This window comes from Macrobrachium rosenbergii, chromosome 20, assembly GCF_040412425.1.
Source record: "Macrobrachium rosenbergii isolate ZJJX-2024 chromosome 20, ASM4041242v1, whole genome shotgun sequence".
NCBI lineage: Eukaryota > Metazoa > Arthropoda > Malacostraca > Decapoda > Palaemonidae > Macrobrachium > Macrobrachium rosenbergii.
This window is the reverse complement of record NC_089760.1, coordinates 5,255,859-5,273,128: the sequence shown is the minus strand read 5'-3', so window position 1 is coordinate 5,273,128 and position 17,270 is coordinate 5,255,859. Positions and strand designations below refer to the sequence as shown.

At 39.6% G+C, this 17,270-nt stretch overlaps 1 protein-coding gene across 11 annotated transcripts in view; it reads right to left on the bottom strand.

Moving 5' to 3' along the window:
* LOC136849010 (protein tramtrack, beta isoform-like) overlaps window positions 1-13,145 on the bottom strand; it is a 93,436-nt gene extending 80,291 nt beyond the window's left edge. For 5 of the 11 annotated variants that reach the window (XR_010856195.1, XR_010856197.1, XR_010856198.1 and 2 more), the window contains exons 1-4: window positions 12,997-13,121; window positions 10,995-11,100; window positions 9,259-10,209; window positions 7,803-7,943 (exon numbers count right to left, since the gene is read on the bottom strand). Coding sequence is in view for 7 of the 11 variants with exons in the window: in XM_067121852.1 (XP_066977953.1) it covers window positions 7,803-7,943; window positions 9,259-10,209; window positions 10,995-11,075 (1,173 nt within the window). In the remaining 4 variants the exon portion in view is untranslated. Of the gene's footprint in view, window positions 1-7,802; window positions 7,944-9,258; window positions 10,210-10,994; window positions 11,101-11,288; window positions 12,912-12,996 lie in introns of those variants that run through there. The other 6 variants (XR_010856196.1, XM_067121851.1, XM_067121849.1 and 3 more) reach the window with 5 other exon arrangements.
* Between the last annotated feature and the right edge of the window lie 4,125 nt (window positions 13,146-17,270).

Genomic DNA, 17,270 nt, shown 5'->3' with positions numbered 1-17,270 from the left:
AAATGTAATTTTTATGACTTACCAAGTAATTACATAGCTGATTCCACACTAACAGGAGGTGGGATACATGGACTGCTCTACCCCAAAACATTAGATAATGTAATGAATTTGAGAATAGAAAATTTGCTAGCATTGGGACAATGACTGTTGTTTCCTTGCCTGGTAAGAGAGCTGCTGCAGGAAGATACTGCCTCTGGCTGGCACTCATCTTACTCAGTAGAGGCGAGGGGGCATGGCCCTGGATCGCCTACTACCCTCAGTGGGAGCCTTACAGTGAAGGACATCTCTGAATGCTAGTAAAGTATATATAATTGCCCCTACCCATGGCGCAGCACCACCAAGAAACCACCAGATAACAACACGGTTACACCAAACCTTTTAAAAACGTCACCACCCAACCATTAAAAACTGGAGGGTCTCCAAGTACCTAGCACCCCTAGACTCCCCTAGAACTCAACACCATAGTTCAAGGCGAGGAGAAAGGATGGAAGGGATGCTTCCTTCATTTCCTCCCCATGCCAGCCACCAACAAAGGACCCAAGGTACTGCATTCACTAAAAACCGTTTTTACATCCCTTAAATAGTGGGATGCAAATACTGATTTGCATCTCCAATATGTTGCTTGGAGAATGTCGTACCAAGATAAGTGGTATAAACACTAATGACGTAGCCATTGCCCTGATTTCATGTGTTTTAACCTTCAGAGCAGGTAAGAGCTCTACCCTACTTGAGAATGGGCTTCTCTAATAAGATCTCTTAGGAAAAAAAAGGGAGTACATTCTTCGAAAGAGGTGGCGAAGGATCTTTGACTAAAGTCCACAGATTACTGGAAGGCCCTCTAACTTCTCAGTCCTCTAAAGATAAAACTTAAAGCCCTCACAGGGCAAAGTATTCTTTCTTCCTCCCCTGGTCCCAGTATCTCTCCCAAATTCTTGACATTAAAAGAAAAAGGCCAGGGCTTAGACAGATTCTCATTCTTTCCAAGAAATCCCAGGGTATATGAACAGATCGCATCTCCTCCAGAGAACTTGATCCTTCTATCTATGGCCTATATTTCACTAACCCTCTCAGCTGTTGCCATGGCCACAAAGAAGAGGGTCTGGTATACACTGCAAGAAGACTGACGTCTGCATTTCAAAATAGCTTCTGCAACTGCTCTCGAAAAAACCCTTAGCTCTGAGGAGTTTCTTGACAGTTTGTAGCCTGTCACAGCTAGCGTAGCAACCCTTAATGAAATCTGACATGCAGTTGTTTGATAAGATTGTGTCTTTGAGGGAGCAGCCTCAGGAAATCTACCAGAAGCCCCATGAGGTTCAGAAACCATTCCTTTAAGAGACCAAAATGAGGCAATCAGTATCATCGACACATTCTGGTGGGACTGGAATTTGTTTAATACCTCTCACATCATTCTGAAGGGAAGGAAGGCATATAGCTCCATGTTGGACCAGTCCTGAAGCACTGCATCCGTTGCCCATGCCAAGGGATCTGAAACTGGTGAGCAAAAGAGGTAGACGATGATTTCTGGGTGTCGCAAAGAGGTCCAGACTCAATCTTCCCCACAGTCTTCACAGGGCCGAGCAGACTAAAGGACGTAGAGTCCATTCCATAGAAATGACTTGGTTGCCTCGGTTCAGCTGGTTTGCCAGCACATTCAAGTTTGCCCTGGACAAATCTTGTCAGTATTGTCTGATTCTGGTTTGCCCAGAGAAGCAGATCCTTAGCTGTTTCACAGAGCAAAAAGAAATGGGTCCTTCTTTAGTTCTCACACATTTATGTGCCATTCCTTTGGTTCTTGCAACCAGGTCCATGAGACTTTCCTGTTTCCTAGGAGACAGCCCCAACCCAAGTCTGATGTGTCGGCAAAGAAGTTTAGGTCAGGGTCCTGAGAAGCCGTTGCTAGTCCGAAACACAAAGCTTGAAATTGGAAGATTTGGTCCTGAAATATGAATCTTAGGTACTTCCTTGAGTGTGGGTGTATGGGGACGTTGAAGTATGCGTCTTGCATAAAGGTCTTTCTCTGAATGGTATTGAGTAGTCAAACCTGAGGCCTTCCACTAACCTTTGTTCTGCCCCTTTCTTCCTCTAATTCTCCCAAAAGAACAGGAGCCTGGCACCTACTGGGGACACTGGCTTCACTTCTTATCTGAAGACTTGGTTGACGATTTCTTGATCAAACAGGGGGTGAAACACATGTTGGTATGACCTCTTGGTTAAGCCCTTCACCTGTTCCCACAAAAGGGAAAGGGCTACAGAGAAGATGTCTTGGAGCTAAAAGAGGGGAGCTCCTTAGGACACCTTGAGGATGGCACCAAAGGATCTTGCGTCGACTTCCTTTGTAAAACCGAAGGAATCTTATTCACCACCACCTGTGGGAACAAAAACTCACGTGCTAGAGGGGAGAGGAGAAGGGCAGACTTCTGGGCTGTGATGTAAGAGCATCAAAGCTCCCTCTTCTTTAAAATCCCCATGGCATAGAGAGAGGCCAATTCACGAGAACTGTCTCTAATCCCTTTATCTCCACAAGAGAGGACACCAACAAGATCTCAGAACAAATCCATTGGTACAGGAGGGTGTTCCTGAATCTTTCTAGCAAGAACTCCCACCGTCCAGTATAAAAGCTGACCACTTCAAATATCTCGAACATATTCTTAAGCAAATGGTCGAGCTCGGCTAAAGAGAACATTATCTTGGCTGCTGAAAAGGCAGACCTACGAGAAGAGTCAATCAGACTGGAGAAGCCCCCCTGGGAGGAGGCAGGGACACCCAAGGAAGGAGCTACTCCAGTGGCATAACACTGATATCTTCTAATTAACAGTCTTGCAAGGGGGTAGCTGAAGCAGGCCTTTCCTTTCTCCCTCTTGTCCAAAAGCCAAACCTCAACTTCACTCAGTGCTTTCCCTACAGAGGTGGAGAGCACCATCTTAGGCAACTTGGACGATTCATTTGGAAGACTGCTTGTCTGAAAGGTTGACGCAGGCGAAGACGGAGCAGTTGGAGAGAAAAAGGTGGGAAAGCTGCATAGAAGAAACCTCAACAGCGCTACATATGCAGTAGGAGGAGAATCTTTCTCTGGGTCCTTATCCACACCCTCCTCGACCAATGACACACGAGACAATGACAAATCTCTAGCCAGTTTCGTAGAAGAAGGTTTCTTAGAAAAAAAAAAAACAAATTATCATCCAAATGCTGCTGAATGGGGGCAAGAGACAGATCCAAAACTGACAACGTCAAAGCTTGCTGCGGATGAGAAGACGCCGCTACCATCTGAACTGACGCCGAGCGCTTAGAGGAAGAGCCTGTATGACCTGTTGCCAGCATACAATGAAGTCTCCAACCGAGCGGGCACTAATGTATGCTCGGAAGCTGATTTCACTTTGTCAGCAGCCTCAATTCCTTACATGTCTACAAAAGAAGTCAACAGATTTGAACAATTATACCAACTCCATATCAATTAAGGAATGAATATTCATCTGGAGTTCAAATGAGATTTTATTATTAATTCTTTAATACTAAATGCTCTATTTAAAGTACAGTACTGTATATGAAATGCAAAACAATGCTCATAGATAATTGGAAGATTTTTTCTTATCCGCAAAGTGCTTTACATATGCCAATAATTCTGATGCAGTTGTCAGGCTGAATATCAACAACTATGTGGAACTGCACAGCTCCAGAAAGTGTTGCATACCAAACTTGAAAATGTGTCACCATCTCGTCTAAGTGGGATTTTCATGTGGAAGAAAATTCATAGGTTAAATACCACATAATAATGGAAACACAGGGATGAAGACTGAGGCAAAGAATGAGGGTCCTAATGTTAGTATTGCTTTAGGTGCTACAGTACCAATATTCAAACCATGTACTATACTAATAAATACCTTAAGGCAGATTCTCGTTTAAAAGATGGAAATAAAAAATAACTGTGAGCATGAGGTATGTTCCCCCACCACTTAGGATATAATTCCATTGAGTCTACAGTAATGATGTCTATAAGACAAGAATCACGTGGAAATTGACCCAAAGAGGCATATATGTTCTTTCATCAGTAACCAATAAGCAACGATGCGCCTCTTGAAAAACACAAACTCTTTTTCGAAAAAGGTTTCTGCTCTCTACAAGTGGTGATGAAGAATCATGGATATTTTGCCTTGCAAGTGTTTATCAATTACAGAAAGGAGCATTTGAAGCCAGCCTAACAAAGGTATTCTAAAAAATTTTTAAATGTCAAAGTGGGATGGGATGAGGGCTGGAACAGCCTTTGTCATGCTTGAAAACTTGGTCTAAGCTGACTAGAATGAGAGAAAGGGAGTCCAGCTTTGGAGTCTAAGGTATGGGACTCTTGGCTGCTAAGAGTATGTAGTTTGCTAACACATCTGGCTGAAGCAAAAGCAAATAAGACAACCTTAACAGTCATATCTCTGCTACAAAATTACTCAAGTACTTAATTTCTTGGAAAAAGACAAGCTTCAGGTGGAAGCAGTGGCAGTGATAATTCAGCAACTGAGGGATTCACCTCAGTCAATCTCCACTCTAGTTGAGGTGAAAGCAGGGCAATGGATCAACATGTCAAGGCCTTGTTCAGGAAAGCTATGATTTAGTTAAATGAATATGGGATCCAGACAGACTATACAAGACATCAAAATACAATTATAGCTACTTTTTATGATTATACAAGGGTCAACATGAAATTGGCTATCACCTGAACAAAAAATTCAATAGGAAGCAAAAAGGTAACCACCAATCACCTACTCCACATTAGTCCCCAAAGGGGATTACAAATGACAGTGTGACTAACAGGGCAAACCGTAGATGATACTAAAAGTTCATTGCAGTGTGCCTTTGGCCTCAGCTGCAGGCCCTTACCCCTTTTAATTTTTGCATGTTCCCTTTGGTCTCATTCTCCTCAGCAGTTCAAATTCTTTGAATTTACCTTACTCAAATGTTCACATCTAATTCTAGAAAAAAAAAAAAAAAAATTTTCACACAAGCACTAAGAGAGCTGTCCAAATTCTTTAAATTTACCTCACTCAACAGTTCAACCTTAATTTTACAAATAATCTTCACACAAGCCCTGAGGGAGCTGTCCAAATTCCTCAAGTTTACTTTACTTAAATGCTCACCCCTAATTTTAGAATAAATATAGAATTTTGGCCGAAGGCTAAGCGCTGGGACCTATGATATCATTCAGAGCTGAATGTGGAACTGAGACTAGAAAGGTCACCAGGAGGAAAACCTTGTAGTTGGACTATGAAACAATTGTTAGGAAAACTTGGACAGTAAGGTGGAAGAAAGACAATATGAATGAAGGTACAGTGATAGTAATGAAAGGGGTTGCAGCTAGGGGCCGAAGGGATGCTGCAAAGAACCCTAAGTAATGCCCACAGTGCACTGTGTGAGGTGCACTGACAGCACTAACCCCCTATGGGGACCCCTAATTTTAGAAAAAAACCTTCACACAAGGCCTAGGAGTATCATACAAGCCCTAACAGTCTCATCAAATCAGATTATTATGTAACCTTACAACCAAAGGGGAGAAGTTTCTGTGAGTCTATGGTGCCTGCTGAACATCTAAAATGGTTTTGCGGCCCTAACTGGACACTGAAATTCCCACATAAAAAACAAAGTGATGTGTCTAAGCCAGGTGCAAGTCATCCCTCACAACATTTTTTTCTGGGGGCCATAAATACCAAAAGGAACTCTGTTCATCTCCTCGAACCATTCTAAGAACTTAGCATGATCTGCATACTATACTCATCAAAATAATAAACCAGGTTTATTATTCTGGGGAAAAAAGAGGAGTATTTTTGAGACAGAAAAATACGCCAGCTTTGTGATGTGTGCGTATCCTTAGTGAGCACGACATTCCCATTTATTATCGTTCAATTTTGATGGTGGCTGCCATTGTCAATAGCATTTCATGTGTGACCGTGCTATTGTTCTCCCACATTTTCACTGTGTTGCACTGTGTAAAGCGGCTATTGTTCATTTATTATGGGCAAAACAAAAAACATCATCTGAAGTTATCGCCCAGATAATAGCTTGAAGGAATCTGGCCTTCAAACCAAAGATATAGTGAATCAGACTGGGGTTAGTGAGAGGAGTGTTCGGAAGTATGTGGCGAGGTTCAGGGAGGGTGGTAGTTTGGACACTCCCTTTGAAACGGTCTGAACTCCCTCGTGAGTACTGTAAAAGGGCTACAAAACATGGTGAAGAGTGAGTTACAACAAAACTCTTGTTTTACAGCTCGTATAGTGAAGAAATCGAATCCTGGTGTGTTCAGTGAGGGCATCCAGGCCGATTCAAAGACTTAGGAGTGTCCAAGCTGAACCTTGCAACGTGCATCCGAACACTCCCCTCACTAACACCAGTTTGATTCACTCTATCTTTGGTTTGAAGGCCAGATTCCTTCAAAGCTATTATTTGCACGATAACTTCAGATGATAAGTCTTTTGTTTTGCCCATAATAAATGAACAATAATCACTTAGTGCAACATGGTGAAAATGCGGGAGAACAATAGAGCAGTCACACGAGATGCTATCCACAATGACGGTCACCCTCAAACTGAACAATAATATGGGAATGTCATGCTCACTAAGAATGCATAAACATCACAGAGCCAGCGTATTATTCTGCCACAATTCATTCACCTTCAAAAATACCATTCGGGGGTTTTTAGAGAGAGAGAGAGAGAGAGAGAGAGAGAGAGAGAGAGAGAGAGAGAGAGAGAGAGAGAGAGAGAGAGAGAGAGAGAGAGAGAGAGAGAGAGAGAGAGAGACTAACAATAAAAGTTAAGCAATTTTCTTACAGCCTAACAAAAGATCAGAATGGCGGACAAATCCAAAAATACCAGTCCTAACAAATAACGCTGCATAAAAAGTTTGTTTCACCACAATACCATTTTTGTACTGTACTTTCACACAGCCTATTTATGTGTCTGTGTTAAACCAAGATACTCCATTCCAAGTAAAATAAAAGAACACCTACTTATCCCAGGATGTTGGGACATATGCATATGGCTCTTCTAGTCCACCTGTGGCAAACAGGATCACTTATTGCACATTAACTGGTTCAAACACCACAGTTTTTCTCCAACTTGGGATTAACTTTACGACTGCCTTTTCCATCCCTCATGCATTCCTTAATTTTTTTAACTGCTCTGACTATTTCACCTAATTATTAACTCAATCTTTTTCCCAGCTAGTAGTTGGTAATGTGTTGGCCACGTAGTCTCGGGGACTAGTGTTCGCTCCCTGTCAAGGAGCAGATAGTGAGACTGTCTATTGGATGGTTACTGCCATGAGTGACAACAATGGTGGGGGTTTGGGGTTACCCGACTGACGTCCGACCGACTGAAACCAACAACTTTAACTTTAAGGAGAAATTATGATTTCAGTGAATTTTTTACACCTACCATAAATTTTCCCAATCAACTGCTATATTAGACACTCCGTAATTATAGCCTTGTGACACTGAAGCATCATGAAAGAGATTGCCAAAAAACAACAAATTGGTAATTTATCCCATCTAACAATCAATTTTGAATGCTTTCCAAACTACATGATAATTATACACATGTAAAACACAGCCTGCTAGTGGGGGAACGCATCAATATCCAAATATTTTCACTATAGCAAGGTTCAGAGTTCAATACTGTAATTCTAAACAGGGAATGAATTGAAACTAAAAAGTAAAAGCAAAATATTGAAACAACCGTCCACTCATTAAAACCATATCCAAATGGGTAAAAATTACTGTAAGGCTAAAGAAGAGTTTAAAGAGTATATCATCTATTTCTACTCACCGACTGGTTAGTGACAGTAGTAGATGTACTTTCAGGTGCTGCTTCAGCTAAAAGGTGAGATGGATACATTCCACCTCCCACCACACCACCACGGTTTATATTAACATCTTCACCACCAGTTTCAGTGCTGCCCTCACGGCCCTGAAAGTGTCAAATTCAGTCATGGGTCAGTCAATGAACTTCCAATCTTAAATGGTATCCTGCATAGGTAAGCAACAGACACTACATTGAAAAGCATAAAAGAATAAAAATATGACCCTTTACAGTCACTACAATGTAACAATGTATAATTAAGACAGCTCTACAAACTATAAAATTTTCATTTTTTATGCATACAAATCACAGTTTTACAATATGCCTGCAGACTAATAATTAATTTAATTGTCCTGTAACCAAAGTTAACCAACAACAATGATGGCAAGTGAATGGGTATCATTCAACTTTTACCAGACTCCAACAAGACTGCAAGGACACCACACAGTAACTGTTTGTGAAACAAAGGTTTGTATATGTGAACTATAAAAGCTATTTGAAGTCTTATTTGTATAAGAAAGGCATCAACCATAGTTTCACAAAATCCTGAAGAGATACTTAGGAGAGAAAAGACTGCTACCACAGGGACAAAAATCTGTATGTGATCTGCTAATCAATAGTGTTTTCGTTTTACCGGAGTTCACCTCCTACCCTACCGACTACACCATTAACTGATTCGGTTGCTGTCCCAACTGAGACTAAGGGAAGCTTCATTTCTCATAAGTGGAGACTTTACCACAACCACAAGTGTTGCATTTGGCATACTGAACAATCTTGTTTTCATGGCCAGCAACCATATCACTTGCATACATACATTAAAAATAACAGTGGTCCAAGAACACTACCTTGCAGTAAAGCACAAATATGTAAGCACTGTAGAACTCACCAAAATTTTAAAGCAAACAACTTCATGGCAACTACACTCCAAGTTTTTCCGACGATAAACAGTCGTCTGGACTTGGGTGTATACAGCCACACCTTGTGCATGTGGGATGTTACGATGATATAAATAAAGTCAGGGCCATCAAACCCTGGGATTAAAAACTCAACCTTTGACTTGTTACTACTTACAAGTGTCTCAGAAGTTTGCAAGTCATTTGCAGGACGACATGTATGCACACAAAAAGGTAACTTGGTTTGTTGCCACAAAGAAACTATGAAATCCAGGCACAGGCTAGCCAGGTGCAACTGGAAGGATTACTTATTCGAGTGCCAAGGCAATTAGTCCAGTTGAACAAAGGTCAATGTGAAGTAACGGATATGTGATAAAACAAAAATCACTCATAAAGCTGGCCATTTAACCAGCCAACTCCATGATAGTTAACAATGGTTGCCCAAGTCAATTGATAAATTCCAATACAGTATCTGACAATTTACACAAACAATCTCTAAAAACTACTAATACTTTACAAAATAAACTTACGGCCGGTCTATGGAGTCCGGATGGCCCGGCCTGTTGGGCTTGCTGAAACATGTGGTGGGCTAAGTTCTCTTCTGCTGTCATGAAGTGTGAAAACTCACCCACTCCTGCAGCAGTTTCACCCATTGGATCAGTATGTATTTCTGTCACTTCACTTTTTAGAGTACCATTTTCAATTTCTTCTTCTAATTCACAATGTTCAACTTTTATCTCTGGCGCACTATGAGTAAAACTTTCTAACTCTTTACTTTCACTGTGTTGTCCTTGCGTGGTATCATGGTGCATATGAGACTCTTGCTCGAGATGAGTCTCATGAGTCTGTATTCTATTTGGGGAGGAAGTCTGTTCCGGGTGTACCTGAAGCACATCCGTTCGTTGTACGATAGAAGTATCATGAGAAATAAGGTGGGTCTCACCTCCCGTATGAGACACCGTGATTGTACTGGGGTTAATGTCTTGATCACTTCCCTGAATAATTTCAATATCTGTCCTATGATGTGCATACTGTGGAACAGCACTAGTCTGAGTTGCGTGTGAGCCCCTGAGTTCTAATCGTTCAGTACTGTGAGATGTAACACTACCACGATCACTTTCCCTCACTTCCCGTTCCTGACGCCTTCTCTTTGCGGGACGTTCACCGGCCTTCTGGCTGTCACCCTTTGCGGGCTGAGTTGGATCCTCATCAGGAACAGCAAGTCCTTTAATTTTCAAACACTCCGCAGCTTTTATGAGACCAGGAAGATCAGTCTGTTGAACCTCAACTTCCCCTAGGTACATGTAATCTAGCAAAGCCTCAAGTTCTTGGCCTTTGATGTCTTTAAGTACAATAACAGGTTTTTGACAGTGAGTATGATCAAACACTTCAATAAAGAAATCACTACAGGCCATAAGAACCAAACGATGGACTGCGAAAAACTTTGATCCGCAAGCTAGTGTCACATCAGAATAACAGCCCTGAAATGAAAAGAAAATTATTTTTCAGCATTTCAAAGTGGTCCAATTAAAACATTTAATACAGTGATGACAACTAAATGCTTTTCAGGTCAAAATAACAAATTAACATTACACTGTACAGAGATACGCCACTAACCTACCTATCTAACATCAAATGATCCCAGAAGGCTGACAATACGTATTGTTGCTACGCATCACATACAATACAGTAAAATGAAAATCACTTCTGCTAGAAACTTCACTTAGGTAAGAAAATAAAACCAAATGTGTATATCACTCTAGAAAACTTTTGCTTTGCATCAACTGCAAAACAGAAGTTTACTAGAGAGGAAATTATTTGTTTTCAATTTGGCTATAGCCTTCACAAAAAAAGTCTTATCACACACACGCATTTCCTTCATAGTACAGTTTATCCTACAACATTACCTGCACTCCCAATTACAGTACTGTATATTAAAAAAATATCCATAGATAAATTCCTTCAATGATGTGATGACCAAGAAAACAAAAGAATATACAATTTTAGCTGCAAATCACCTCGCTTTGCAACTGACATAAGAATGAAGCAATGACACAGGAGGTAAGTGGTTCCCTCTAGTGACAGGAAAAATAGTTCAATCCATCACAAATTTATTAGTCTGCTGATGCATCAAGATAAAATGCCTTTCTAGTCATTAAGAATGAGAAAATTACAGAGGCATGTTCAATTAATGCTATGCATTAAAGTCTAAAATCATCACAATCACATGCTTGAAAAATATTAATTTAAGAGATTCCATTCCTACCTTTTCCCTTAATATTTTCAATAAATGAAAAAATGCTGGTTTGTGGTTGTTCCACTTCAAAGAGAGGAAATCCTCCCCCATCTTCGCAGACTTCTTTGCTCAAACTCTGAAACGAAAAAAGGTGCGAATGACTACATAACACACTTGTACCAGTTTCATAATTCAGGCTTTATCTGTCATATTATTCTCAGTTTTTCAATAACAGAAATTGAATCTGACAACACATTTGAAATACCCTAATCTTACAATTTAATCTTACAAATATGAAAAACAATGAAAAACCATGACAAGTACCTAAGAGGTCATTCAGCGCTGAAATGGAGATTCACAGGAAAAAGGTTTGAAAGGTGTAACAGGAGGAAAACCTCACAGTTGCACAATTAAAAATACGTTAATTCTAAGCTGGCTGTCCGCAGCGAGGTAGCCTATGGCAGTTGAGGTTTACCTATGTTATTTTACTTGCTTTACAAGAATTTAAAGTAATATTTTGTCGGCCGGCTGTAACTAAACTGTAATTGACCTTTGAAGGCTGCGCAATGGTACCAACGGGTCCCTTGCACCGACCTATACAGCTCAAAGATAAATTACAGTTTAGCTACAGCTGACCGGCAAAATATTACCTTACACTCTTCTAAAGCAAGTAAAATAACATGGAAAAACGTCAACTGCCATAGTCTAGCTCGACTGGACACTATTCGAAGCTTTCAGTCGGGGCGAAGAAACGTAAACAGTAAACAAACTTCACAGTTTAGCTACAGCCAACTGGCAAAATATTACCATTTCTGCTTTCAGTTTGGGGGGGTGGCGGAACAGCGCTTCGCGCCTTATCCGCATTTTGAAACATTCTTGGCAAGCTTGTATGTTCTGGCAGGCGGTAATGTTGCGCTGCGCGCGCCAGCCACAGGGGTTACGGTACAGAAAATGTAAAAAGAATATTACTTTAAATTCTTGTAAAGCAAGTAAAATGACATAGGAAAACGTCAATTGCCACAGTCTAGCTCACCGTGGAACACCGGCTTAGAATACTACTCTCTCAACTGAAGAACTTGGAGGCATCGAGCTTCCCTGCAAGACAGCGCATGCGTGATAGGGCCTGGAATCAGCAGTGGTAGTGATACATGAAAAGTGCCTTTGAAACGGCTCCCATTGTCCATTTATTCGCCCTTTTTTTACGCTTGTATTTTGTGTTTCAAATGACATATAAAAGGGAAATACAACAATAAGGTGCCCAAACCTTTTCCCAAGTTATTTATCCCACCCAGAACCCCGAATTCCCAACGGGTCCCCCTTACCGCTAGCTATTCTCGAAAGTGATCTGCCCCACCCAAAACCCAGATTCCCAACGGGTCCCCTTTACCGTCGGCTACAGTTCTAAGATAATTTACAGATTAATTACACTCGAGCAACAAAACCACTTTAAATTCTTGTTCGGCAGGTAAAGTTCTAGAAACAAGTCAACTGCCATAGTCTAGCTCACCGCGGACAGCCGGGTTACATCTGCCAAAAGCATTGTAAGGAGAAGGTGGAGAGTCAGACGGAAGAGAGAGAATATGAACGGAGTTACACAAAAAGGAACGAAAGGGGTTGCTGCTAGGGGGCCAAAGAGACGTGGCAAAGAACCCTAAATATGCCCACCGTGCACCGCATGAGGCACACTGACGGCCACAGCTTAGCCCACCGCCTAACAACCCTTCCTTCTGACACCCTAAGCCACAGGAGCGACCCTGGGCCAAAGCCTAAGATACCAACGTATTACCCACTGCTTAACCTATAAATCGTCTTGGTTCCTGATAATTCAGAGCCAAGGAGAACTTCGAACAAACTACGGCAACCGTTTTCGAGTAGGATTGTCTAAATCCTCGGCTACAGAGGAGCGAGTGAGGCTATTTGGCAGGAAACAAACTCCAGCAGCCTAGGTTAGTATTAAGCTCAATGGGTCCAAAAGAATTCTTTACGCCGTCCTTGTGAACTTAATTTCATAGGGGAGGCATTAGATACCAACCTGACGTCAAAGCGCGGAAGTCTGCATTAAATGCACCGAATAACAGTTGGGCAAATGTCATAAATTTGGGAAAAACACAATGGGAAAAAGCTAACTGTGGCGTCCGCAGTATAATACTCTGTTCGATACCTGTTTCGCTTTTAAGTATTGGGTTTTTAATGATTTTTGCGATTTAAAGCCTTATAATTTAAAATAAATATAAATTTACTATTTTATTGTAAATATTTTCATTCGGCATTATCATTCTGCGGTTCTTTTCAGCGAGAAATTTATATATTATAAAACCAAAGCCACGATCAAAATACGAAAGAATTGCATTCAACCTAAGAGCCACCTAGTAGTCCAGACTGCAACAAATTACGCCCGGTATTTTCAAATTATACGAACTGTATATAACATTTTACAGCGACTTTATAAAAATACGAACAGTTCCAATTCGTTATATATATATACATATATATATTAGATCTTATACAAATAATGAAAAAAAAAGATAGAGCTAAATGTGGTGACATAAAATGGAAATATCTTGCGGTATTCGGAGGAGCCTATGAAAGCTGAATTTGGAATGGGCCTACGTGCTACATTGTGATTATGAGGTATGTAATCTGCGTTTCCATTCTTTAACCTATACGTCTTGATTAATATAAAATAGGCTACTGTTCAAGCATGAAGAATTGATGAACTGAGAAAATGAGAAACAACCAAGAGACAGCGTAGTACTTACAAATAACATTTCAGTTTAAACTATGAAATAAAAACAGATTTGTGAGGATAGTAACTAAATTTTAAGGAACAGCAGTGCTGCTGGTGGCTTTTGACATACGTGAGATCGATTTAATTGCTTAGTCACCCTGGTTACTTGCGTGATTATCGTTTCAACAACATTAGACACAAACAGCTTAGCTACGCCAGTTTCGCTTCACATACAAATCCTTCAGAAAGGAGCCATAACTGGGATAAGTATTTAAACACATACAATATCCATAGCAATCAATCAGTGTTAACTTTCCGCAATACAGATTTGCAGCATACGTGTCTGAAATTATTTGCAGTTGAAAACTTACAGCTGGGGAAGACAAATACATTAGGAAGACATTATACGATGAAAATTCGAATGTCTGAGAAAAGGTGTGAAGATGTTTATAAAAATATTTACCAGCCAATCTGCAAGACACAAGAATATACAAGGAGAATAGCCTAAATCTCGCAAGAATTAAAATTTCAAAATATGTAGTGACGGTAAGGCACCGCTGTCTATAGTTAGTCTTGATTTCTTCATCTTAATAAAAACAGTTTTTTGAATGCTTAACTAAAAGTATAAGACACCTTAACGAAAATTTATTTTGTATTCACAGGGTCCTCATAAAACAGATTGGGACTTCACCCGCCGCTCATTCTGGGTGATGGACGGTGGCGCCTCATAGCGGACACGAGATTCCACCAGAGATGTCAATACGCTTACCTTAGCTTGGAACGTACTGCGCAGCGTTTGGCTGCTCAAATATGAATAGACAAGACGGTAGCATTCATTTTTTTTCGGATTCCGTGAAAATAATAAAAGGTGAGGTTATTGCTTTTGGAAAACTAAATTCATATCAATGCATTAAACGTGATTTTAATTTAGCTGGAGTGTGGGCATGTACGTGATCTCCTGATGATTTCTGACAGCCTGAACATGTTCAGACTCGACAAATTTTATTGATAATAACAGCAGTATCACAGGATCAACTTTCTCAAAAGATGCCTTCCCGAGTAAATATTAGAGATAGCTGGCAAATATAATTGTTCAAGGTTGCACAGGCCCTGCTTCGAAATTGTCATGTTGAGCGTTGCAAAAAAATTTGCCAGCATTTTTGTTGACTAATTGATACTATACAATAAAATAAGCATCCCAGACTAAGCATTTGAGATCAAATTAGTAGGTAATTAATTGTAAACAAAAACACCTGCTGTCGAAGACCTCAAATTATACGTAAAATTATTGGTGTTGCATAAGTACGTATCTATATCTCTCCTTTCACAATTTTTTTATTATGTAAATAAGAACGGTCTTTCATATCCGGATGTATTCGCTATGCATTGTCTGTTGACAGTCGCTACTGACTGATAATCTAAAATATATTTAAAAGAAAAGCGTTGTGTATTCAAATACATACAAGGATTTTTTAATGGAACTAAGAATGTTCATTATATATTCAATGTTTATTGTTTATTAGCAGTCGTGTTGACTGATAACTTAATAAATTTTCAAAATAAGTTTTCATATTGGTATTCTATAATTAGATGGGAATCAGAACTACTGAAATACTTACCGCTATTGTTATAATTATTACAACATGCACTGCTGTTTGTAAGGATTCGTGCATAGTATTTCCTGTCAGGAAAGGTTAATATGAAAGAGTAGTTCATGCAAACCCCCATTTCGACCCAAAAAGAGGCTGACTTGTAAGGCTAAGACACATTATTTACACAAAATTTACTTCTTTTTAAGACTGCTTTTACGACACTCTCTAGGGGAAAAAAGCAATTTGGAAAATTCACCTTCAGCTTAACCATTCGTCCTCCCCAGCCTTTTATCTTTTAGACTTGCAGCTTTCTGAATACCTTTTTATAAGCTGTGGTGTATCATCTGTTATGTGATCCTACATAGCTAGCCTGATAGGAAACCGTGGTCAGATGTTACCTTCTGGTAAAGTTTGGAAAACTGATTTGCCCACGGTAACCGAACAAAATGTAGTGACGTGTCGCTCTGTTCGCTTAACAGCAATAGCTCTGTTTGCTTAATAGGTTTCTAAGGGTGATATTGCTATGTCGTATTTTGCGATAACTAAAAGACTCTACTGTCCACTGGTGATGTCTTGTGCATCCAGTACTGTCCTGTACTCGGTGCAAGACCTGGTTATGAGTGCTCCAACTCAATCTTCTCTCTGACCTCGTAGCTGTCAAGCAGGGCGTCCAGCTCACAAATGAACGACCAGTGTTCGAATCTCGCCCGGACCAGAAAAGGGTAGAGGGACGTGTTCCCAAAACAGTTTTTGGCCTCTGTTAACCTAGTTGCAGGGAAAAATAGACGACTGTTATTGGGTCGCTTGTATCAGGGCTTAAAAATTAAGAGGCACGTGTTCATGTTTGCTTTCCCACAGAAAGTATACACAATTCAACTACCTGTAAAAGGGTACAAAAATAATGGCTTCCATCGACCCTATCTCGTTGGAAACTTAAAAAAGTCCTAATTGTTTGGTCACCACATTAACTAGGACATGCCAGGGAAGGGCCAAATCCTTTTGGTTATCTATCTCAATCATTTTATCTATCTATCTATCTGATCGATGATGTCTATCTATATGTATATATATATATATATATATATATATATATATATATATATATATATATATATATATATATATATATATATATACAATAGTACTTCATTTATAATACAGTATATGTACATATATATATTATACTGTATATTTATGCACATACAGATAGATAGATACAGTATGTAATCACCACAGATAGATAGATATTGTTAAGAGAAATATAATTGAATCTGCCTTTATGCCAATCAACTTATGAAATTTGTCTTTTATTAAACTACTGTTGAGAGAAAGCTCGGACTAACTGCAGTATAGCACTTTTAAAGAGGATGGTCCCAAGACCTTTGATCTTTGTTTTGTGAAGTTTTCTTGTTTATGTCTATTTATTTACGACCAGAAGTCTAAACACTGAATACATGTATAATATTGTGTTGAGAATATATATATATATATATATATATATATATATATATATATATATATATATATATATATATATATATATATAATATATATATATGTACTCACACACACCAGAAGTCTAAACACAATAGAGAATATAATATATATATATATATATATATATATATATATATATATATATATATATATATATATATATATATGGGGAGAATCAAACAGATAGAGAAGTAGTAAGCCAGAATGAAAACCTATATAACCCTTAATTGTGACAGTACATCGCTGTCTTGGCACTGGCCTGTTGATGCTGACCTTGAGTCCTTCTCTATGGTCTATGGATGTGTTTTCTACGGAGATACTAGAGGCCAGTAAACTCCTCTCAAGGCCGATGGCTCCCCTCTTGGCCATAGCCGCCCAGGCTTGGTGCCCCAGCAGGGTAACCACGGAAGGGGAAATCATCTAGTGTCATTTGAATGTTGATTCTTCTCTCCATCAAGTTCTCTCCTTTTGAAATAGTATTCCATTCTT